Source organism: Engystomops pustulosus, chromosome 3 (genome assembly GCF_040894005.1).
Source record: "Engystomops pustulosus chromosome 3, aEngPut4.maternal, whole genome shotgun sequence".
Classification (NCBI taxonomy): Eukaryota; Metazoa; Chordata; class Amphibia; order Anura; family Leptodactylidae; genus Engystomops; species Engystomops pustulosus.
The window spans coordinates 71,058,343-71,082,150 of NC_092413.1; the positions used below are offsets into that span (position 1 = coordinate 71,058,343).

General features: G+C 41.4%; 1 protein-coding gene across 1 annotated transcript in view; it reads right to left on the reverse strand.

Moving 5' to 3' along the window:
• Positions 1 to 7,450: 7,450 nt before the first annotated feature.
• LOC140121442 (dihydroxyacetone phosphate acyltransferase-like) overlaps positions 7,451 to 23,808 on the reverse strand; it is a 45,987-nt gene continuing 29,629 nt past the window's right edge. Inside the window, exons 10-16 of the mRNA XM_072141026.1 lie at positions 22,537 to 22,782; positions 20,205 to 20,284; positions 18,552 to 18,692; positions 17,631 to 17,730; positions 17,058 to 17,151; positions 14,320 to 14,381; positions 7,451 to 8,195 (exon numbers count right to left, since the gene is read on the reverse strand). Coding sequence (XP_071997127.1) covers positions 8,152 to 8,195; positions 14,320 to 14,381; positions 17,058 to 17,151; positions 17,631 to 17,730; positions 18,552 to 18,692; positions 20,205 to 20,284; positions 22,537 to 22,782 — 767 coding nt within the window. The 3' untranslated portion in view covers positions 7,451 to 8,151. The remainder of the gene's footprint in view (positions 8,196 to 14,319; positions 14,382 to 17,057; positions 17,152 to 17,630; positions 17,731 to 18,551; positions 18,693 to 20,204; positions 20,285 to 22,536; positions 22,783 to 23,808) is intronic.

A 23,808-nucleotide genomic window follows, 5' to 3' on the forward strand; every position in this document is an offset into this window, starting at 1 on the left:
CGCTCCAATAGCGTCAATGATTAGGACTAGTCATAGGCCGCCGCCTTCGGCAGTCAGACAGGGGCCTACATCTAACCGGACAGGAAACTCCTGCCTGTTACTGTGTAATGCTCGATGCGTCCAGAAACGACTGCTCAAGCACTATTATTGCAGGGGAGCAATGTGGCCGGAAGACAATCCTGGTGCACATCAGTCTTTGAACCTGGATGCGTGGCCGCGTGATGATGTCATCACGGGGCCGCGCACCCCTTCCTGTCCAATAACAGCCAGAAGAAAGAAGCTGCAGGAGCCACTGCCAGAGGTGAGTACTGGATTTTTTATTTTTTAAAACAGCAGTAAAAAGATTGTGGCGGCCGGGGACCCAATGGGGGCATTATAGAAAAAAATAATGGTGGGGGGCAGTATATGAAATAATTAATTATGAGGGGCAGTATATGAAATAATTATCAGTGGCAGCATAGGAGATAATTAATTATGGGAGGCAGCATGCATAGGAGATAATTAATTATGGGAGGCAGCATAGGAAATAATTAAAGGGGTTGTCCGAGTTTTTGAAAAAAAGATAAAAGTGGCCGGGACAGGGCTGCTTAAAAAAAATAAAGATGTACTTACCTCCCGGTGCCCTCCCGTATCCAGCGCTGCTGTCACTCCGGTCCGGGCGCTATGTAAACAAACATGGCCGCCGGAGCAGCGCTGGATTCAGCTTCCGGCCGGCCGTGGCCGGGCACGCCTATCCGTCCCTATACACAGCATTGTGTATGGGGGCCGGAAGGTTGCCGAGTCCAGCGCTGCTCCGGCGGCCATGTTTGTTTACATGGCGCCCGGACCGGAGTGACAGCAGCGCTGGATACGGGAGGGCACCGGGAGGTAAGTACATCTTTATTTTTTTTAAGCAGCCCTGTCCCGGCCAATTTTAGCTTTTTTTCTAAAACTTGGACAACCCCTTTAATTATGAGGGGCAGTATAGGAAATAATTATGAGGGGCAGCATAGGAAATAATTATCAGTGGCAGTATAGGAGATAATTAATTATGGGAGGCAGCATAGGAAATAATTATGAGGGGCAGTATAGGAAATAATTATGAGAGACAGCATTGGAAATAATTAATTATGAGGGGCAGTATAGGAAATAATTAATTATGAGGAGCAACATAGGAAATAATTAACGGAGGGGTGCAGCATAGGAAATAATTAATGGAGGGGGGCAGCATAGGAAATAATTAATTATGAGGGGCAGTGTAGTAATTAATGGGGGGGGGGGGTGGCATAGGAAATAATTAATGGAGAGGGGTCCCAGTATATTTAATAATTAATTGACCAAATTAATTCATTCATTGGACCAATGTATAAAATAGTTCACAAGGGGGTGCAGTATATTAAATAATTAATTGAGGGGGAGCCCAGTGTATTACGGATACAGTCACATGGACCGCTAGCCAGTGGCGTAACAATCGCGGTCGCAGAGGGTGCGACCGCAACCCTGCCCTTTGTGGGGAGGGGCCCGGGGACGAACGGCCGGGTTTTAATTCACTGATGCGTACCTCCACGGCACCTTCCTCTGTGTCTCTGCTTCTCCGAACTCCAGTCAAAACACAAACACGGGCTGGCTTGCCTGCCCCGCTCACTCAATCTCTGGCCGACCCGCCCACCCATTCAATCTCCGGACAGCCCACTCAATCTCCGGTCGTCCGCCCACCCAAGCTCCGTCTGCAGCCCACCCGGAGGCCCCCTCCGGCCGGGAGAAGTTTTGCGTTTATTTAACAAAAAAAAGAAAAAATTATGAATTTTTTGAAAAATTTGCCATTTTCGAAATTCGAAATCATCGTGTTTTCAGACAAACAGATTTACCACCTAAATTACTTGCCGAATAACATTTCCCATTTGTCTACTTTACATTTTGATAATTTTTGAAATGTTTGGATCAATTATTTTGATGTCATGCGGCTTACAAATCGAATAGCGATTTTCCGTATTTTCAGAATTGACTATTTTGGGTATAAATACTGTTTGAAATAAAATTTTACATATTTAGCATTGAAACCCCCCTATATAATCAACCCATTTTCAAATCTGCACCCATCAGAAACAGCTTTTAAGAAGATTGTTAACCCCTTGAGATCTTCATAGTAATTGAATCAAAATGGAGGTGAAATTTAGAATGGTCAAATTATGTCGGTTATACGTTAATTTAGCCCTAAAATTTACACATTTCCAAAAGATAAAAAGAGAAAACCCACCATACAATTTGTTCTACAATTTCTCCCAAGTACAGAGACCCCCCACATGTGGTCGTTACTGGTGTTATGGGGGCACAGGGAGGCACAGAAGGGAAGGAGCACCCTGCAGCTACCAGGAATTTAGTTTCCTCATTGGCCCCTTTTGAAGGCTATAAAATTTTCGCTTTTTCGTTATTGGGGCCATGTGATGGCATTTTTTTTGCTGGATGAGATGCTTTTTCCAGTGTTACCATTTTGAGGTTGGTATCACCTATTGTTGAAAATGTAGGAACTTTTTTTGAGGTCACGAGTAGAAAAGCATCAATTCTGTACTGGATTTTTTACTGTTTTTTTTTTGTTCACCGTATAGCCTAATAATCATGGTATCTTTATTCTATGGGTCGATACGATTACGGGGATACCAGACATGAATATTTTTTCTTATGTTTTACTAAATTTGCCAAATAAAACCCTAATGTGGGGGAAAATCTATCATTTTTGCATCGCCGTCTTCCAAGTGGCATAACATTGTTACGTTTTTGGCTACATAGCTGGTTGATGGCTTGTTTTTTGTGGGACATGTTGTACTTTGCAACAGTATCATTCTGGAGTACATATGTTTTGTTAATCACTTCTTATTGCATTTTTAGTGGGATTCAATAGGTAAAAATCATAATTTTTTGGCGGGTTTTTAAAGTTTTATTTTTACGGCGTTCATCGTACGGGTTCAATAGTTATTTAGTTTTATTCTACGGATTGTTTCGGACGCGGTGATACTATATATGTGGGGTTTGTGTTATGATTTAGACTTTTTGGAGCGTTCTATGTCTCTTTATATGTTTTGGGGCTTATGGGCATTTTTAGTGATTTATGAAGTTATTTTTTATTGAAAAACATATTTTTTTACTTGATCCACCATGGGACATGAACAAGCAATCATCCGATGTATTGCAGGGTATTAGCCGTGTCAGCCTATGCACATCCGATGGGACCCCAGAGATGCCATAGCTGTGATCGGTGTCCCGCGCCGTTTTTGGCGTTGACAGCGGCATTTAATGGGTTAAACACACACAATCGGAGCCCACTCCGACCGTGGGTGCTAGCCGGGGATGTCAGCAGTAGATTACCGCTGACATCTCGCGACCCCCGATGCCGGTTCAACTCCAGTGCAGAGCTGAACCGGCATCGTCTCTGCGCAGTAGCTGTACTGCGCTGAGCGCTATTCGCGGGACTCAGCGCAGTACAGCTACGGCGCAGAGCGCTAAGGGGTTAAAGCAGTGTGTATGAAAAAAGAAAATTGCTTCGCCATCATCTGACGCTAATAACTTTTGATACTTTGGTGTATGGAGCTGAGGGAGGTGTCATTTTTTGCTAAATGAGCCGTTGTTTTCACTGCTATCATTTTGAGGACTGTGCAACATTTTTATTACAGTTTTATGTGATGTAAAATGGTGTAAAAGTGGCGTTTTGGACATTTGGCTATTTTCCGTTATGGGGTTCACTGCCAGTATTAACCATTTTTATATTTTGATCTGGCATTTTGGGACGCAGATATGCCTAACATGTTTGAGATTTTTACTGTTTATTTAGTTGTATATCAGTTCTAAGGAAAGGAGGGTGATTAGAATTTTTAGGTTTTTGCAGTATGCAGCATTTTTTCATAGGATACATCACAGTGAGCCATTGGCACATTGTAATGAATCTCCAGAAGCCATATAGCATCAGGTCTGACGCAGACCAAAGGCTGTCATGACAACCAATCACAGCCCCCCGATGATGTCACTGGGAGCAGCAATCTCAACAAACATGGTGGTGCTCACGAAATCAATGCTAGCACCAATCGTTGGTATTAGTAGTGTGTGTTTCTGCAATATGCAGTGAACCATAACCTCTGTATGAAGAGGGCTCACCCTCATGGAGGAGATAACGATGATGAATTGAGGAACTTAACATTTTTGTGTATTGATAAAATTTTGCAGAGATGAGTTATGGCTTACAGAAACTGAAATGGCAGCCAGGTAGAAAAAGAAAAAGAAAGAGACTCCTTCTTCTGTGAGTTGCCAGATTTCCAGTAAGTGTTGATATCGCCCATGAGCTCACAGTTATGCCCCGGTACTGTTTTTATATACAGGCGGTCCCCTAATTAAGGACACCTGACTTACAGACAACCCATAGTTACAGACAGACCCCTCTGACCTCTGGTGAAGCTCTCTGAATGCTTTACTATAGTCCCAGATTGCAATAATCAGCTGTAAGGTGTCTGTAATGAAGCTTTATTGATAATCCTTGGTCCCATTACAGCAAAAAATGTTTAAACTCCAATTGTCACTGGGGCCAAAATTTTTTTTGTCTGGATCTATAATTATAAAATATAGAGTTTTGACTTACATACAAATTCACCTTAAGAACAAACCTCCGGACCCTATCTTGTACGTAACCCGGGGACTGCCCGTACTTTTTTTCTTTTGATCTAGGTTCTGGTGCAGTAAATATGTACAAACTTTGATTTGCTGTATTTATGTATAGAACTTCTAAATGTATGGTATGAGCTTGGCTTTGATGCTGTATTAATGTATTTGACTTGGTTCTGGTCTTGTATGTGTTCTACCTTCTGGATTTATGCAGTTGTCAGAACATTTTTATATTTACAGAGTGTAAATGGGGCTGTATGGGTCTTTACATGAGGGCATAAGAGATCTATAACTAGTCTGTGCAGGTATGTAAATAGTGTTCTGCTTATTTATCCAATTGTGCATTTTAACCACTTAATGACCCAGCCCTTTTTCGTTTTTATTTTTCACTCCCCACCTTTAACAATTTATAACTTTTTTTATTTTTTATGTAAAGAGCTGTATGAGGCCTTGCTTTCAGAGTAACAAATTGCACTTCATAGTAACGGTAGTTAATTTTCCATGCCGAGTACTGAGAAGTGAGAAAATATTTCAAATGCAGTGAAATTGATGAAAAAATGCATTTTTCGCCATTTTCTTCTTGGCTTGTATTTTATGACTTTCACTGTGTGCCCCAAAAGACACGTCTACTTTATTCTTTGTGTCGGTGTGATCACGGCAATACCAAATTTATATAGGTTTTAAAGTGTTTTCATACATTTACAAAAATCAAAACCTCCTGTGCAAAATAAAAAATTCTTCATTTTGCCATCTTCTGGCGCTAATAACTTTTTTGTACTTCAGTGAAAGGAGCAGTGTGTGGTGTAATTTTTTGCAACTTTTGATGACGTTTTCAGTGCCACCATTTTGAGGACGGTACAGCCTTTCGATCATTTTTTATTGAACTTTTTAAATTGCTCTAAATGTAAAAAAAAATTGGCATTTTCAACTTTGGGCACTATTTTCCATTACATGGTTAAATGCCGGTAATAACAGTTATTATATTGTAATAGAACGGACATTTTAGGACGTGGCGATATCTAACATAGAAAAACGTCACGTGTCATAAAAAAAAGTTAAAATCTAGGCTAAAATACCAAGGTTGAAAAACATTAATTAAACAACTCTTTGATACAAAAAGATGAGTTTAAAGCAAACCTGTCACCAGGAATGTGATTTTTAGCTGATGTCAGGTTCCAATAGCCCTTGCTACGCTTATTTTAATGCCTTTGTCTCTAATCAAACCACAGATGAAGACTTCTACAACTACTCTCCATTTAAAACTTGAGGACCATGGTGCCTACTGGGGGGTTTTCCCCTCTTTTTTGATTGTTAGGTCTCTTTGTTCAAAACAGAAAAAATGGAGACTGTGTTAATTATTTAACAAAAATGTATATTTGATTAAAAAAAAAAAACATGCCTTTGTTAGCATTCTGAATCATTTCAGTAGTTTATAATAGTTTAATCTACATTGGCTGACTCCCTGCCAGCGGCATATGGCGAGTCACAGGAAAGGGGGGCAGCTCTGTCTGTTTCCTCATGCATTCAACAGCTGCAACCCCCCACCCCCTCTGGACTCGCCACACGCTACTCACAGGGAGCCAGGTAATGTAAAATAAACTATTAAACTGCTGAAATAATGGTGACAATGGCATTTTTATTGGAACCCATCACCAGCTAAAAGTGTCATTCCTGGTGACAAGTTCCCTTCAAATATTTTATATATTAATAAGAAATGTATTTTAAATATTGGAATTGTTGATTAGAGAAGTTGATTATTTTTTCATTGCGCCATGCCACAGGAGGGATTTCTCGCTCTCAATGTAGGGAGCCTACTTTGAATCCAATCCCTTATAATTATCCTCCCACTTTTCCATACATGTACTGGGGAACAAACAGTATAAGCTGAGGCCCCTAATTTTACCACCAAAAACTGGGAAAACCTATTGACTCAAGTATAAGCAGAGGGTGGGAAATGCATTGGTCAGTATATCTCAGTATATAGCCAGCCAGTGCATGCCATTTGTATACAGCAGTCAGGGGCTGCTGGCTATACACTGGTGAGTCAGGGGCTGTAGGCTATACACTGGTGGGTCAGGGGCTGCTGGCCAGGGGTTCAAGGCTATACACTGGTGGGTCAGGGGCTGCAGGCTATACACTGGGGAGGCAGGGGCTGCAGGCTATACACTGGGGAGGCAGGGTCTTCTGGATATATACTGGGGGCATGAGCTAGCAGATATACTAGACTTATACTCAAGTCGCAGGTCTTTGACGCCTGGGAGCACACGGCAGCCGCACAGGAGGAGGATCTTTCTCTGATGACAACAATGAAGTTATACTCTAGTCAATAGTTTTTCCCAGTTTTTGGTGTTAAAATTAGGGGCCTTGGCTCATACTCTGTTTTTTTTGTGCTGAAAAACTTGGCTTGTACACGAGTATACAAGGTATTTTTGATATTCTTAATTTAAAGGTGCAACTTTAAATTGTAAAAAAATAAACTCAACTACATGAGTGTCTAATGCAACGTTTTTTCCCACAAACAATTGTCTCCTGTGAGTAAAATTGCTTGTGGCAAGACTTCAGAGAGAACTTGGTCAGAAATCTGAATCATTTTCCTATGCTTATCTAAAGTTTTTAACAGTCTGTTAAAGAACGGACAGTGCTAGAATGCCATCCCAGCGCAGTCAGTTTCTCACACACGTGTTTCAAGAAATGAGCCGAGAGATGTTAAAAATTTGAAAAGCCGATGCAACTAGGATTACACTAGAACTACAAAAACGGATTGTATGAAATCTGATGAAACGCATAGAATTTGCATGTACTAAATATAATTAATTAGACAGAAAAAATTTTCAAATTTTATTTTAGGGATTCAGTTTATAAAACACACAACTTATGTTAAGTATATATTTATTTTGTGTTCTTTTTCTGTATTTACATTGTTTGGGAATTCAATGTAGGTCCTGTACAGTAGCTATTCCCCCAGTATTCCAAAATCTTAGACAAGGAGTGCAAGTGACAGTAATGTTCCCCCTTAAGAGCTTTAGGATAAATGGCAAAAGTCCAAGATCTAGAAAATAAACACCAACAATAAGTTTCAGTAACTGATATCAGTCAGGACCTGAGTTAAATATTTATATATGAGATCTGGAGGTGACATGGTAAATCTGGCAGTGTTACAATTTGGTGTTTTAAAACCATTAAATGAAGTGCCATAACACAGTAGGATTATCACTTGTAACAATGTGATTGAACTCCCTTTAAATAGTGTAGCTCTCCTCAGCACCTCATTTTGCTTGATGGGTCATTAAAATCTCATCAAGAAAGTCATTGTGCATCAGCAGCAGGCAATACGCATTTGTTCTTGATGCTTGTTTCATTGGCATAGTCATCAATCCATAAAATTGACCTATCATACATAGGAAAAAGTAGCTGCCATTTCTTTCCATCTCCTGTTCAGATCACTCAGCTGTAGAGGTTCTCAGTGAGTGGAGCAAAATTTAAAACCGTTGTCATAGCTGTAATCGTTAAAAATACTTTTGCATCTTAAAGTCGTGCAACTGAGATCTTCATGCCAGACATCCACAGTCCTATTAAGAATGAACATGAGTTATGACTTTTGTAGTTTACAGTAAGAAATATCATCATTAAGAAATTGCATATAAAAAAATTACATATAAATATAAAGATATCAGAGGATTAAAGGAAATTACCACTGAATTTTATCTCAACACAAAAGCTCCAACACTGCTCTGTAGAGTTGAAAATGCACATTGCAGCCATACCTTTCCATTGGTGATCAGCAGCCTACTTCCATTATAAAACTAAATGTAATCTTTTATGTAAATGAGGAAGAAGTGCTTCCAAGGGAGGTGGAGTTTGCCTATGGCTCCACGCCCCTCACAATACTTCTGCAACTCCTTCCGCCTCTTCCGCCACTGCAGCTAGTAGATGATGTGACTAAGCTCTCGGGACTTCTCAAATGGAGACTGCAGCCGCATTGAGTAGCAGAAGACAGTACAGTGCAGTGCACGTGCCCAAGAACTTGCATGTCATCTAAGGAAAGCAGCAGAGGAGGCAGAAGTTGTGGTAGAACGGTGGTGGAGCTTTGTAGAGGGGAAATTCAGTCGTAGATTAAAGGAAGTTTACCAGTTTGCAAATCGCAATAAAAAACAGATAATATAATAATCCTTCTGCAGTGTTGGTTGTACGAGTCCAACCGCTGGTCACCAGGAAAGAAAACAAAATAGGATCCATTGTTCATGTTACACTTCTAATTTTCTATTGCATTTTCATAATAAAATAAATCAGGTCGGGGGCGTGGCTAAGCGCCGACGAGAGCAGTCGCATGTAAGAGCTGCTCCGCACTTACCCTCGGAACCAGCGACTCCCGCCATTCCTCCAAGACCGCACCATTTTCCTTGAAACGCCACAAGAAGCGGACGACTGGCTTAAAGGAAACCTACCACTTAAAGTGGCAGGTTTCTGATGGAAATACCGGGCACCAGCTCAGGGTGAGCTGGTGCCGGAGCTTATTTTCGTTAGTGTTTTAAACCGCGGTATCGCGGTTTAAAACACTTTTTAAACTTTATAGCCGGCGCAGGCAGGTACGCGCTCGGGGCTTACCGTGCGCGCTGCTACATAGGAAGTGAAGGAGAGCCGCGCGCATGGTAAGCGCCGAGCGCGTACCTGCCTGCGCCGGCTATAAAGTTTAAAAAGTGTTTTAAACCGCGATACCGCGGTTTAAAACACTAACGAAAATAAGCTCCGGCACCAGCTCACCCCGAGCTGGTGCCCGGTATTTCCATCAGAAACCTGCCACTTCAAGTTGTAGGTTTCCTTTAACACCAGGAGAAGGCCTCCTCGACGCTGAAGCCTCTGTCTGCACCTGGAACTCAGTTCTCTAAAGGGACTGGTGTGATAAGTACCCAACATTTGCGATTTTACATCTTGGGCCTATGCCCCTTCTCATGTTTAGTAGATATGTCTTCTGCTCATTATATATGTTGCTAGTAGGCCAAAATGGCCATAGAGGCATACAGTTTAGTCCATGCCATCAATATTGTGCCCCGGATGACAGTCAAAATCCGAGCGCTGGGTTTTCGGCGCATAGGTCTGTAGTTTCCCACCAAATCTACACAGACCTCCTCCGTTCCTACACTTGTTTTCCTGGGTAGTCTCCCCCCGGGACACTCGCTGCTGCCCCCGAGGTTACGAGTGGCGCTGTGGGTGCGCCGAGGCGAATATGGCCCACGGATCTGGACGGTCCCCTATATGTACTGGACGGATCTAGTATATATATATATAGCTAGTATTTCATCTGTTTTTTTGGTTAGTTAATTGGTAACACTCAAATGTTTTTATCTGTTTTAACGTGGAATGTCAGAGGTATGAGAGATACTTGCAAACACAATATAATATTTTCTTCCATAAGGGCCCAGAACCCTCATTTAATCTGCCTGCTGGAAACTCATATAGCCACCGGCCAGTCTGCCAGATTGGACCACCCCTGGGTCCAGTGGTCGGCACATGTGACGCTCTCAACGCACTCTCGAGGGGCGTCTTTGCTGGTTCGGAGAATGGTTAGGTGGGAGTTGGGCTCTGTATTAGTGGACCCGGAAGGGAGATATGTGTTCACCCAAGCCTGAATAAACTGTGTGTCATATGTCATTCTGTGTTTATATATCTCCCCCTCTTCAGGCTTATTGCTTCTATATGAGGCTGCTCGATTTGCATCTAACTACCCTGGTTCTACGACCATTTGTATGGGGGACTGGAATACTACACTAGATCCATCTATAGACAGATTCCACGGTTCAAACCCTGCCCCACAGAGTCATCGGCCCTCGCTCTATCCCATTTCTCTCAAGAGATAGGTTCGGTATTCTGGTGCTCTTGTGGGGTACATACGATATCTGATGTCATGCAGGATAATGTTTTTATGTCATTTGAACAATTTTCCACTAAATACCAACTACACAAACATGACCTATACCGATATTTCCAGCTTAGACATGCCTTTCAGACCCAATTTCCGGCAGCCTCCCACCACATTTTCTCCTCCTGCCCTTTGATAGGAGTAGTAAGATCCCAGGGACCAGCAGGATTGGTATCCACAATTTACTCATACCTTATCCAAGCTAAAGCCGACGCCAATCAGTAAGGCACTCACAGATTGCCTTAAGGTCGCTGATTCCCACCTTAAGCGAGGAGGACTTCGCGGATTTACTTGAGTCGCACCGCTTTATTCCATTAATAATAAACTTATTCAACGCTATATAATTCACCAATGCTACCTCACTTCGATACGGTTGCACAAGATGGACCGTATTCCCGCTCCTAGTTGCCACCGGTGTAATCACACACCTGCCACCTTCTGGCATATGATTTGGGCATGCCCATTTCTGCAGACCTTTTGGAAGGAGGTAATTGACACCTTAGCGGACATAGTCGAGACCCCGATAGACCTCTCCCCGTCTATATGCTTATTTGGGCTCCTGGACGAGAAGCAATGGCCTCATCACACTAGAATCTTCCTCCGGGAGACATTGTTTATAGCCCGAAAGGCAGTGGCACTCCGTTGGATGGATCCTCACCCACCCAGATGCTCTCGGTGGAAAACCCTAGTTAACGGCATAATTCCATATGAGAAGATAGTGTTCCTGCATAGGAAACGCCCTGAGAAATTCACTAAGGTATGGGGGAAATGGTGCGATTCGCCCCTCACTATGTATTCTGCCTCTGCTATGTCCTCCTCGCTTGATATTGTTCGCCGGCTGATTCTTCGTTCCGACTACCCACGATATCAAATGTTCTATGTACAATTTGACAGGTGAATGTATGCCAATACTTGTATTTTATTGTTCTTTATTTTGTATGGTTGTTTTTATTGAATATGCACATTTCAGTGCACTCTTGTACTATTACACACCAACTCGGTGTCTCCAATGACGATGATACTGTACTGAGAAAATTGTCTACGTATGACGACTTGTTTTGATTATTCAATAAAAGAGTTTAAAAAAAAAAAAAAAATCAGGTAATTGAAATGTAAAAATGTTTTCCAAGCAGGCTGACATATAATGAATGAATCCACAGGGATACAATCATTATATGTCAGTTGCTTGATAAAGAACTACAGTACAAAATACGTGGTTAAGAGGACTTAAAGGGGTTGTCCCGTGACAACTAGTTGGCCCATGTCCACGGCATGCAGTAGGGGTCTCAGTGATGGGACCCTTACCGATCACAAGAACAGGGCTCAGTCGTACCTCCACTGAACAGAGCAGCCAGTCGTCTATGTGCCAGCTGCTTCATTCACCAGGTATACAACAGATCCCCGTTCTCATGATCCATGGGGGTCCAATCACTAAGACCTTCTTGGATATGCAGGATCCTGATCCGGAGGATAGAAGCTAACTTGTCTCTGTGGAACCCCTTTAAGAGGGATTTAACATGAAAATACAATAAAGATTCCTGTATCCCAGTGATCCATCATTTTAAAGAAAATTCCTATGCTTCACTCATTTGAAGCTCATGTGCATAAATATAACCAAGGAATTTCCACTAAATGGAAAATCTCTAGGAATAAGTAAAGATATGTCTGAAAAAGGTTTAAACTGCCCTTTACAATGCGGTTTGTGGCTGAAGAGCTCCCTTTAAACCAAAAGCCAACAAAAATTATGCTGTGGGAGGTCTAGAAATGGCTGGTAATCAAAACTATATACACATTAAATTCAGCAATTCATCTTATCTGGTTTCTGTCTCCTGGGGGATGGGTCATCTCCCTCCCAAGCTTTTAACCCCTTCCCGCCGCAGCCCTTTTTCGATTTTGCGTTTTCATTTTTCACTCCCCACATTCAAAAATCTGTAACTTATTTTTCCATGTACAGAGCTGTGTGATGGCTTATTTTCTGCGTAACAAATTACACTTCAAAATGGTGGTATTTAATATTTCATGTAGTGAAATTGGTAAAAAAAACGCATTTGTGCCGTATTCTTGTGGGCTTGGATTTTACGGATTTCACTGTGCACCCCAAATGACATGTCTACTTTATTCTTTGGGTCGGTACGATTACGGGGATACCAAATTTGTATAGGTTTTATAATGTTTTCATACATTTAAAAAAATTAAAATCTCCTGTACAAAATTTTTTTGGGGAATTTTGCCATCTTCTGGGGCTAATAACTTTTTCATACTTTGGTGTATGGAGCTGTGGGTGGTGTCGTTTTTTGTGGATTTTGATGATGTTTACAATGTTATCATTTTTAGGACTGTACGACCTTTTGATCACTTTTTATAGAATTTAAAAAACATTTTTAAATGGCAAAAAAGTGCCATTTTCGACTTTGGGCGCGATTTTCCGTTACGGGGTTAAACGCAGTGAAAAACCGTTACCATATTTTGATAGATCGGGCATTTTCGGACGCGGCAATACCTAATGTGTTTATGATTTTTACTGTTTATTTATATTTATATCAATTCTAGGGAAAGGGGGGGATTTGAATTTTTAGGGGTTTTTTTATTATAATTTTTTTATTTTTAACTTTTTTTTTATTTTTATTTTTACTATTTTCAGACTCCCTAGGGTACTTTAACCCTAGGTTTTCTGATCGATCCTATCATATACTGCCATACTACAGTATGGCAGTATATGGGGATTTTACTACTCATACATTACCATGTGCTGACAGCACATGGTAATGAATGGGTTAACCCGAAGTAGCTTCGGGTCTTCGTGAGACCCGAAGTTACCATGGCGACTGATCGCCGCTCCCGATGACGTCACGGGGAGCGACGATCTACGGAAAGATGGTGGCGCATGCGCGCCGCCGTCTTTTTGAAGCTGCCGGCACCTTTGCCGGCGGCGATCAGCGGTAAAACACCCGCGATCGGTGCCGGCGCCGATCGCGGGTGTTACCGGTAAGCCTTTGCTGCAATATGCAGCAAAGACTTACCGGCTATGGAGAGGGCTCGGCCCGCGAGCCCTCTCCATGTACCGGGACCCGACATGTGACGTACTATTACGTCACATGTCGGTAAGGGGTTAAAGACAATGGGGCACATTTACTTACATTCCCCCTGTCGTTCACTGAAAGTGCATTGTGCCGCGATTCACTAACATTGTGCGCACAATATCTTGCATGTGTCCCCACTCAGGTCCGCCTGAGTTCACCTTCTATTTTGTGGTGCATGTAAGTGCATGGACTTGCAAAACTATTTGAAAGTTAAATCCCGCACTCAGTCCGAATCAGTCGGATCGTCCGACGCCCTGCCCCCCAATTTGTGTCGCATGGAAGCCAGCGCAGCTGCGCCAAAAAACAATTGCATGTCACACAATCCCAGAGCAGACACCTGTTAAATACCTGTCCAAGCCGAGCAATCCCCAAAAAAGGTGCAAAGTCCCACACAAGTGAGCAACGCGACCCTTAGTAAATGAGCCCTAAAGTTGTGAGGTTGGTGCTTTTAAAAATTACAGCAGGAGACCACAAGTGTGGAGGAGGAATATGGCATATTTGCATTAGACCACTGCCTTTCCCCTGTACGTCTCCAATTCCATACATAATTTTTGTTCTCTGCTGTGTTTTGGAACTTAAAACAGCCTATATAGATACTGAAAGCAATAGTATAAATGATCAAGTATAGCCAGAAAATAAATAAAATGTATACAGTTTAGTGTTAAAAACACAAAAATGTAGTGTTATGTCTCTCACCAAGTTTTGTTTCCATGTCTGCCATAGCTTTCTTTTTCACCATATAGTTGGTAGCTTCACCCCTAAGAAATAACAGATGAACACAGGAATGAGTTTATAAACCCATAGGTCTCTTTGAATGAGATACAGAAGGACCATTTGTATATTGTATATGTTAGTAAAAAGTATCAAATGTGAAATACAATTATTGAAGAGATTGTTGGGGGTAAAATCAGGTCATCTTCAGTACAGGTGCTCTTAAAGGGGTTGTGTCACTATAGCACTGTAATTGAGCCCAACACATAGTTAAAAGTACTTTCAGCATTTACTCTTATTAAAAAAATATGTAGCCTTACCGAGATAACTCCTTTTGTTCTGGTTGCTGGTGCCCCCTGGTGGTAGCTGTGTCCCGTCCTGTGTTACAGCTGATCTGGCCGAGTCTGCCCACAAGGAGTCAGTCAGCTGCACTGCACTACAGATCACTCCACCGGCTCACAGCCCCTCACTGAGAGATCAGCTGACACACTGCAGCCAATAGGAGGTGAGAGAGGAGGAGGGGCTGGCATAGTGCTGTGATGTCCACTGCTTACCAACTTCACAGGTGCTTACAGTAGCAGATATAAGGTAAGGGTTCATTCACACTGCCGTCTGCGGGGAAGTACATGCGTCCCCATAGACGGCAATGGCGGCAGTATGGTGCCGCACATGTGTGGCACCGTTCTGCACCGCACACCAGGAAAAGATAGAACACGCTCCATCTTCTGCACCGCACACCAGGAAAAGATAGAACACGCCTGGTGTGCGGCCATGCACCGTTATTTCCTATGGAGGGAGGAGGGGTCACCTCCTCCTCCTCTCCAGCACCTGGCGGTATGCACGCACGGCGGGCATACCGCGTGTGACTGGATCCTAACTGCAGCCAGACATGACTATCTGCTGCACAGAGGAGTCCTCCCCTAACATGAGTCATAGCAGACCTTTCCTCCCTCCACCATTAGTCAGCTCACACAGGAGGCTGCAGAGATAACACAAGTAACAGGCTGAGCTGTGACATCTCCTAAGGTCCAACATGTCCTGCAGTCCTCCTTCTGTACTCTCCATTCCATTCACTGTCCCTCCATGCTACACTGCTGTCCTGCAAAGGGGCCCCTGTCCCTGACTTATCTCACCTATTTATATATCCAAGTCCTATTATCTATCACATGTCATCACCATCGGCACACACTATGTTGTCAGCAAGTGGCTGATGTCATGATGTATGCAACAGGACTATACAGGGGTGCAGGCATTGGCTAGGTGCTGGCGGGCAGGCGCCGGCTGCTGTGACCAATGCATTTCCCACCCTAGGCTTATACTTGGGTCGCCTTATACTCGAGTATATATGGTATATACACACAAGTTTCAGAATATGTTATTGAATATATAGGTGTGCGTGCATATATATAAAATTTATTTTCTTATTCAAGTATATAGTGACAAGGATTAAAAGGAAAATGAAGCCGTGTCAGGGCTTTGGTAGCCCTAAAGCATCTATAGCAGATTCCTGTTATGCTAGGGTTCAGTATGTGCAGGGACTATTTGAGCACAGCAGGTGGAAGGAGACTCTGAAGGCTGAGCACTCTGTATCACTGAGGCGAGGCCAATGAGTTGTGGAATAACTGCCGCAGTCAGTGCTGTGCATGTGCATGGCTAGGCCCCTCCCACATCTGCTTTTGTGTGGAGCAAAACAGAGGCTGAACGAGCATCATAATAACAAATAGAAAGGTATCTTTAATTCCAGGTTATCATTACCAATAGAATTTTAAAATATTTTAACCTCTGACAGCTTTTTGGAGTAATTTGTTTCGTGGCATAACCCCTTTAAGAGCACTGCATGGTACCAGCTGGACTCAGTTTGGTGTAATGTGATTCGTCTTGAGCAGGTATAGTGCCAGGAAGTTGGAAAGGTCATAGTTGACTACAATGTATCCTAGTCAGTTTTATAAATTCTTTTAATTTGTTCCTTTTTTGTTTTAATATGCAAACAATAGCCCCATGTACACATTAATAAACAGAGTAAAACTATCAGAGGGAGTATTAAGGACGGGGTATTGTGGAAAACCAAAATTAAGGCTGCAAACGTTTTGTGTGGTTCTAGCAGTCCCAAAGTCCATCATGAAGCTTATGGGGGCGTTCTGAAGTTTGGAACCATGGTAGAATCATTTTAAATTGAATCTTTTTGCATAAGGAGCTTCCAAAACCACAATCCTGGCGTGTTTATCTACCCAACCAACAACTCTCAGTCATGTATGAATATTTAGGGGGTACAGTTAAAACCATGGAGTTTATGAGGCCATTTACTTGTGCTTGAGGCCCATCGTGGAAAGACCTAGGAGACATGGTCATGGTTTGGGTTTGGTATGCTCAAATAGTCTAACTAATTTCATATTTGGGACATCATAACTTCCAGTATGGAAATACCTAACGGCTCATTCCGAGTGAAATAGTCCTGTCCACTTAATGTTGCATCCACAGATAATAGTAGAATATTGGATACTGAAATAGCAATGATCAGTGGGGTAGGTATTCTGTGAAATTTACAAACTTCCCCATGTCTATTCAATGTAGAAACCATGCAGGATGCATGTGTTTGCCAATCACATTGTATAACACTTTCTAATCATCAGGAACAGACCAGAGTATACAAATGCCCTGCACTTCACAACCCTTGTGGTGTTGAAAATGTGAAATCAAAAATGGGAACAAGGATAGATACTCACAATTTACTAACTTCCAAAATCCCAAGCTGTACGAAAGATGCTAGTGTATTTTTTTGGATATCAGAAGATAAGGCCTCGTAACATTTGGTGGCTCCTGTAAAAAATAACAGTTATTGGTATTATTATACCAAAGCTTTCCTCTTGGCTTACAGTCCTTTAAGTGCTAATTCACACAGAGGATTACCCTGTATACTAAGCTGCATTGGGGAAGGGTGGGGGCGGAGTGCTGCCTGTAATTTGGTGTACGTCAGTTAAACTCTGCATTGGAAAAAACGGCAGAATATTTTGACATTGGCTTTCCAAAAGCCAGATTCCTGCCGCAATGGCCACAGTCAGTGTTACAGTGTTCTTCAAAGTCAAAGTAGCATCAATACCTCCCAAAGCATGTCCTGGTGGTGGGGAAGAGATGTGTGGCCTTGGCAGAGGTCATCTCCATATTACATCCAGATGGAGCTGGCTATATTGCAGTGCATTATAGGTGTGCCATATGACTTTTGAAACAGGGTTTAAAAAAATAAAAAGTTGCACACCAGTCTACAATGGTGAAAACAGAAATTACATGAAAGTACGCACCTGTCAGGATTCTTTGAGTAACAAAATTTCTCAAGCCCGATATGTACTGCTTTTCAGTAAAGTGATCTATCACCACCTTGGCCAAGTGCATAAAGGCTAGCTGTAAAACATGTATAAACATAATTACTATGCAGTAAACATTTTACCATTGCTTGAAGTCTTATCACTGGGTATTGATAAAGAATCTTCCTTTTCACTGCTACGGATGAAATAAGCTGGGCAAAAAATTGTGTCATTTACTCTACTGGAATGAGACTGTTAGCCACACACAATCATTTATATAAGAAAATGCTACATTTTCGTCAGCGGTGGCCTTCATTTTCAGATAATGAGAGCGTGTGTAAGTGTAATATGAAAAAGTTATCCAAATTGACTGTGGTAATGTTCTTATATTTGTTATCCATGGCCTCCTTCCTTCTAAAAAGCTGCTAATAAGCCTGGAGACTCCTGGGGGTGTTACCAGAGTTTCTCTGTGCTGCAGCTGCACAGGCTGTTACACTGTCTGCAACTCCCCCTTTCCCCCTCAACACCCTCTCCCAGAGAAAGATTTCAGCACACAGTAGGGAGTGGTCCTTGAATCTGCAGCAGGAAGGGGCTCTAGTAACAACCCCATGAACTCTTCAGGCTCATAAGCATAATTTTAACAGTTGATAGACTGGACAGTTTATAAGGAAGGAGGCCACATGTAAGAAATATAAGATGACGATTTGAAAAGCACTACGGAATTTGAAGGTGCTATATAAATAAAGATTATTATTATTAATATCCCTGGTCAATTTTTATGGTAAATTTCCTTTAAAATAACAACCTCCTAAATATTGGCCACTAATTGAGCCATTTAAAAAACAACATCATGCTATCTTATATCTGATATATTGTAACAATAAAAAAAACAAACAATGAGTAATAAATTCAACATACCTGGTAACCTTCTAAGAAAGGTTGAAACATTTTAAACAGGAACATGGCTGTGCTCTCTCCATTCTTTGTAATGACAATTTCATTTGGCGTCAGATGAACTATATCACATTTTGACAACAAGAAACTTCCTTCTTCAAAATCCTTAAAAGAAAAATAGCATTAAATAAATGCAAATTGTGTGCATCAACTGGAAGTATTCTGGGGGATATGTATCTATCTACGCCAGAAAGCTGGTCATTTGCACCTGAAATGCTGTGTGCCACATTTATTGAAGGGTTTTAGACAATTTTTAGGCGGTTTTCTGACTTGGGCAAAAAGGAGTGTGTCCTTGGTAACTAGGGGGCGTGACCAGACAGAAAATAGCCTGTGCGCCAGAAAATTGTTAATATTGTGGCTCAGCAAACTAGGAGCAAAATAGGAGTTGCAAAGTACAGCTCACCAATTTAATACTGCACCAGAATCAGACACAAGGTTTAATCTGTCGCAGAGGAGAATAGTCTAGTCCTACTCCGACAAATTGATGCATCTCTCCCAATGTGCCGAAATATCGATATCCCATTCAGGGCATTTCTTAGGAATGCTGAAACGGCACTGGAATATCGTGGTTTTGGGTGTAGAAACCAATTACATTTTTACAAATTACCATATATACTCAAGTATAAGCCTGCCAGCCTATATCCCCCAGTATATAGCCAGCAGCAGGGGAAGCCGGAAAAGTGAGTTTTAATATATTTTTTTACTCGAGTATAAGCAGAGGTTGGATTTTCAGCACATTTTTTTGTGCTGAAAAAAAATTATATTCAAGTATTTATGGTACCGTATATACTCGAGTATAAGCCGACCCGAGTATAAGCCGAGGCCCCTAATTTTACCACAAAATACTGGGAAAACCTATTGACTCAAGTATAAGCCGAGGGTGGGAAATGCATTGGTCACAGCTTCCCCAGTGTATATAGCCTGCCAGCCCCTGCCCCAGTGTATATAGCCTGCCAGCCCCTGCCCCAGTGTATATAGCCTGCCAGCCCCTGCCCCAGTGTATATAGCCTGCCAGCCCCTGCCCCAGTGTATATAGCCTGCCAGCCCCTGCCCCAGTGTATATAGCCTGCCAGACCCTGCCCCAGTGTATATAGCCTGCCAGACCCTGCCCCAGTGTATATAGCCTGCCAGACCCTGCCCCAGTGTATATAGCCTGCCAGACCCTGCCAGACAGATCGCACAGAAGATATACAGGGGTCGCCAGAAAGGTGAGTTTAGATATATTTATTTTGACTCGAGTATAAGCCGAGTTTGGGTTTTTCAGCACATTTTTTGTGCTGAAAAACTAGGCTTATACTCGGGTATATAAGGTAAATTAAAATGGTAAAAAACATTAAAAAGTAGTTGAACAACACGTTTCGCGGTTGGAATAAGCACTTTGTCTGGTCCATATCATCTGAAATATGCGTTTTTAAAGAAAGTAAGTACAGCAATGGGGTAGAGGAAAAGGTGGGAGTGAAAGGAGAGCAATGTATACAATGCTAATGTAAGTATGCAGAACCCAGCACTAGTATAGCCAGGGATTCATAATGAGAAGTATAGTAAGCTGTTTATTCGTAGGGAATTGCAGATAGTTCAGGCTCCTTAAAATTATAACCATAAATAAGAGACTTTTACCTTTTCTTCAAACCCCGGAAAGAAAATGAACTCTTTGGAGAACAGGTTCCTCAGGAAACAAAATGTCCTGGAAACATCACCTTTAATAGTTAACAAAAATATAAACAAATCACCAACAGAAGAAAAGGTTACATCATCTGTATGTATCTCCAAGTTACTTCTTGTTCTATTGTATTAATAGCATTTTATAATTAACAACAGTATAAGCTCAAGGTTCCTGTTGCTGCAAATGTTTGTCATGTTTACCTGCGTATACTGTTTTTTGTACCAAATACAACGCTGCAAGGCTGCATTCACATCTCACTTTGTTGTCAGGATACGTCTGGCGGATTCCATACTTACAAGAATGTAGAATGTATCCCACTGTGTGCTCTTACAGAGGGATACATCCTTGTGTTTAGCTCCTCCCCTCTGAAAGGAGGAGTTTTCAGCAGCATACCCTACACAACACATATCCGCATAAAAACCACATATTTGATGCAAATTTATATGTGGATTTTGTGCATATGGCCTAAAGGGATGGCCCGATACATTACATAATAGTTGTGGAAAAAATAGAGGTGCAAGCACCGTAAGGCTATCTTCACATGTTGAGTATTTACATGGATTTTACAATCCACGTCAAGTATGCATAAATATGTTTTTTTAATTTGGATTTGTGTAAAGGCTTTTTGATGCAGATTTACTTGCTTTTTCCCACATGCATTACAAGAGGTCCCGACTTAAGGACACCCAACTTACAGACGGACCTCTGGTGAAGCTCTCTGGGTGCTTATTTTTAGTCCCAGGCTTTAATATTCAGCTTTAAAGTGTATGTAATGAAGCTACAATTATAAAATATACAGTTACGACATACATACAAATTCAACTTAGGAACTTATCTTGTACGTAACCTGGGGACTGCCTGTATTTTACTTTTTGTTTAATTTCAAGCATAAATTTTTAACAAGCATATAGAAAATGTGAAAAAAAAAAAACAGAAACCCAAGGCAGAAAATAGACATGATCATTTAAGGAAAACCAACCATTTAGAATTTAAAAAAAGAAAAAAAAAAAAAAAAAAAAAAAAAAAAAAAAGAAGGAAGGAAGGAAGGAAATTCCAACATCTTGTACCCACGCTACTGGCTGGTAATTATTTTTAATCCTTTTTTCTAGGCAATCCCAGAGTGTTAACATTAAAGAAGATCAAGCTGGGATCGGTATGTATGTCTGGTTCGTCTTATGTTCCTTTGATTTATTCGTTGCATCACATAATTTCCGCATAGAAAAAAAAATGCATTGCCTAAATGACCTTTTCCAAATCAGATTCACTTTAATGCTACTGTATTATCTGCTAATTTTCCGCAGCACAATCTGTGCAAAAATTCACATGTATCCTACATGCACATTTATCCCTAGATGAAACCAGCATAAAAATAGTGGGAGACTCAGGCGGTCACATGGCCTCCCGTATCTCTGAACCAGCTGCTGCTTTAACAGCCAGTTCGGAGAACTTTGCAGTATCTAGTAAACTTTAGTCTATAGAAGAGCAAGGGAACAATGGGTTCCTTACTCTGCTATAGACAATTGGGCTACGACAAGATTATGTCACACACTGTGCCGCCTGTGCCAGTATCCTGACACTGTAAGGGAAGAGAAGAAGGTCGGTGTGCATCATGGGAAGGAGGAAGGTGATTACAATTTTGTTATTTTACCTAGGGCTGTATTTAGTTATTATAGGAGGGGTGTATATATACACATCGCTGTATATAGCCATTAAAGGGGGGTTGGATATAGTTATAATAGGAGGGCTGTATATTGTTATAGAAGTACTGTATAAAGTTATAGGAGGGTAGTATATTGTTATAATAGATGGGCTGGAATAGTTATAATAGGGGGCTGTATATATTTATCACAGTGGGCAGTGTGTACTTATTATTGTGGGCAGTATATAGTTATTATAGGGGACTGGATATACTTATTATTGAGGGCAGTGTATAGTTATTATAGGGGACTGGATATATTTATTATAGTGTCTGTATATATATATAACTGGGGAAATGTATATACAAATGTATTACAGGGACCGCTATTTCTAGCAACATTTACTTTAATGAAAATAATTGTGGGGAGGGCCCCCACCAGTTTGCACCCTTAATCCGGCCCTGGTAAAGACTGGTCATTAAACTTGTTTAAAGGGTTTTTTAAAGATGCTAATCATCTGCAAATCTACTATGATACTCTTTGTTCTTTTTTATATTGCCAATCCAACTATGCCTAATGCGTTTCGTGATGAATGAAGATAATCTTTTCAGGAAAATTATTATCAGGGTGAAAATGTAGTAGCCCTTACCTCTTGATGAGCTTAATGCCATCTTACAGGCTAGCACTACCAAGGCAGGTCGTACATATGTATTGACTAACTGGTTCCTGTAGGAGGCACACATGAGCAAAGTAACAGCCTGGGCAAAGACTACTTCTTCTGTGAGAGGATCATTTGGTTTATTCTCAAATAAGATTACTTCTCCATCGGCAAGTTTCAGAATATTTGAGTGGAGCTCTATGCTGGCTGTAACTACTTTACTGGAAGACATGTTATCTAGAAGAAAACAAACAAGACACAGTTTAATAGATTCAGCATTGGCTATATGACATGATATGAGCAATACTTGTATTACAGTGAAATTTTATTCTGCCATTTTTTCCTTTAGATTTTTTTGTTCCATTTTAGTAAAGCTAACTTGGGTAAACTGATAAAACAAAAAATTCTAGAAATCAGTATTCTTGGAACTGTATTCCATCCTTTGAGCAGCTGAATTAGACAGAAAAATAAATATTAGCATATTCAAGCTGTCCAGCCTATTCATGAGTGGAAGGCACAGCCACACCCCTCAGTGCTTGACTGACAGCCTGTATAATCGTGTAATGGCTGCAGCCTGTGTGTGTATGTGAAAGGTACAACAGCTCCAGGAAGCCATGTTATAGCAGAACATGTCAGATACTTGGGTAGCTGATATCTGTGTCTCACACATGTGTATAGGAGGAGAGAACATGTCAGCAGATAAAGAACAGACACTAGCAATTACACATAGACCTGAGCAGGGGGAGGAGAGGGGAGGGGTTACAGATGTGACATCACTGTCTCTGACCATGTGACCATCCTCATTTACATAATATAGAAAAGAAAATTTTATAATGATTAATGTATGAATGAACTAGCTAAAGGCTGGGACGGAATCCAGCAGGTAGGTGACAGAAATGAGTGACAAAGACCTGATGACAGGTTTCCTTTAAAGTGACCCTCCACCCAAAAAAACTAAATATCTATGTGTGTATAGCTATATGCACATACACATATACACTCACCGGCCACTTTATTAGGTACACCTGTCCAACTGCTCGTTAACACTTAATTTGTAATCAGCCAATCAAATGGTCGGCAACTCAGTGCATTTAGGCATGTAGACATGGTCAAGACAATCTCCTGCAGTTCAAACCGAGCATCAGTATGGGGAAGAAAGGTGATTTGAGTGCCTTTGAACCTGACATGATTGTTGGTGCCAGAAGGGATGGTCTGAGTATTTCAGAAACTGCTGATCTACTGGGATTTTCACGCACAACCATC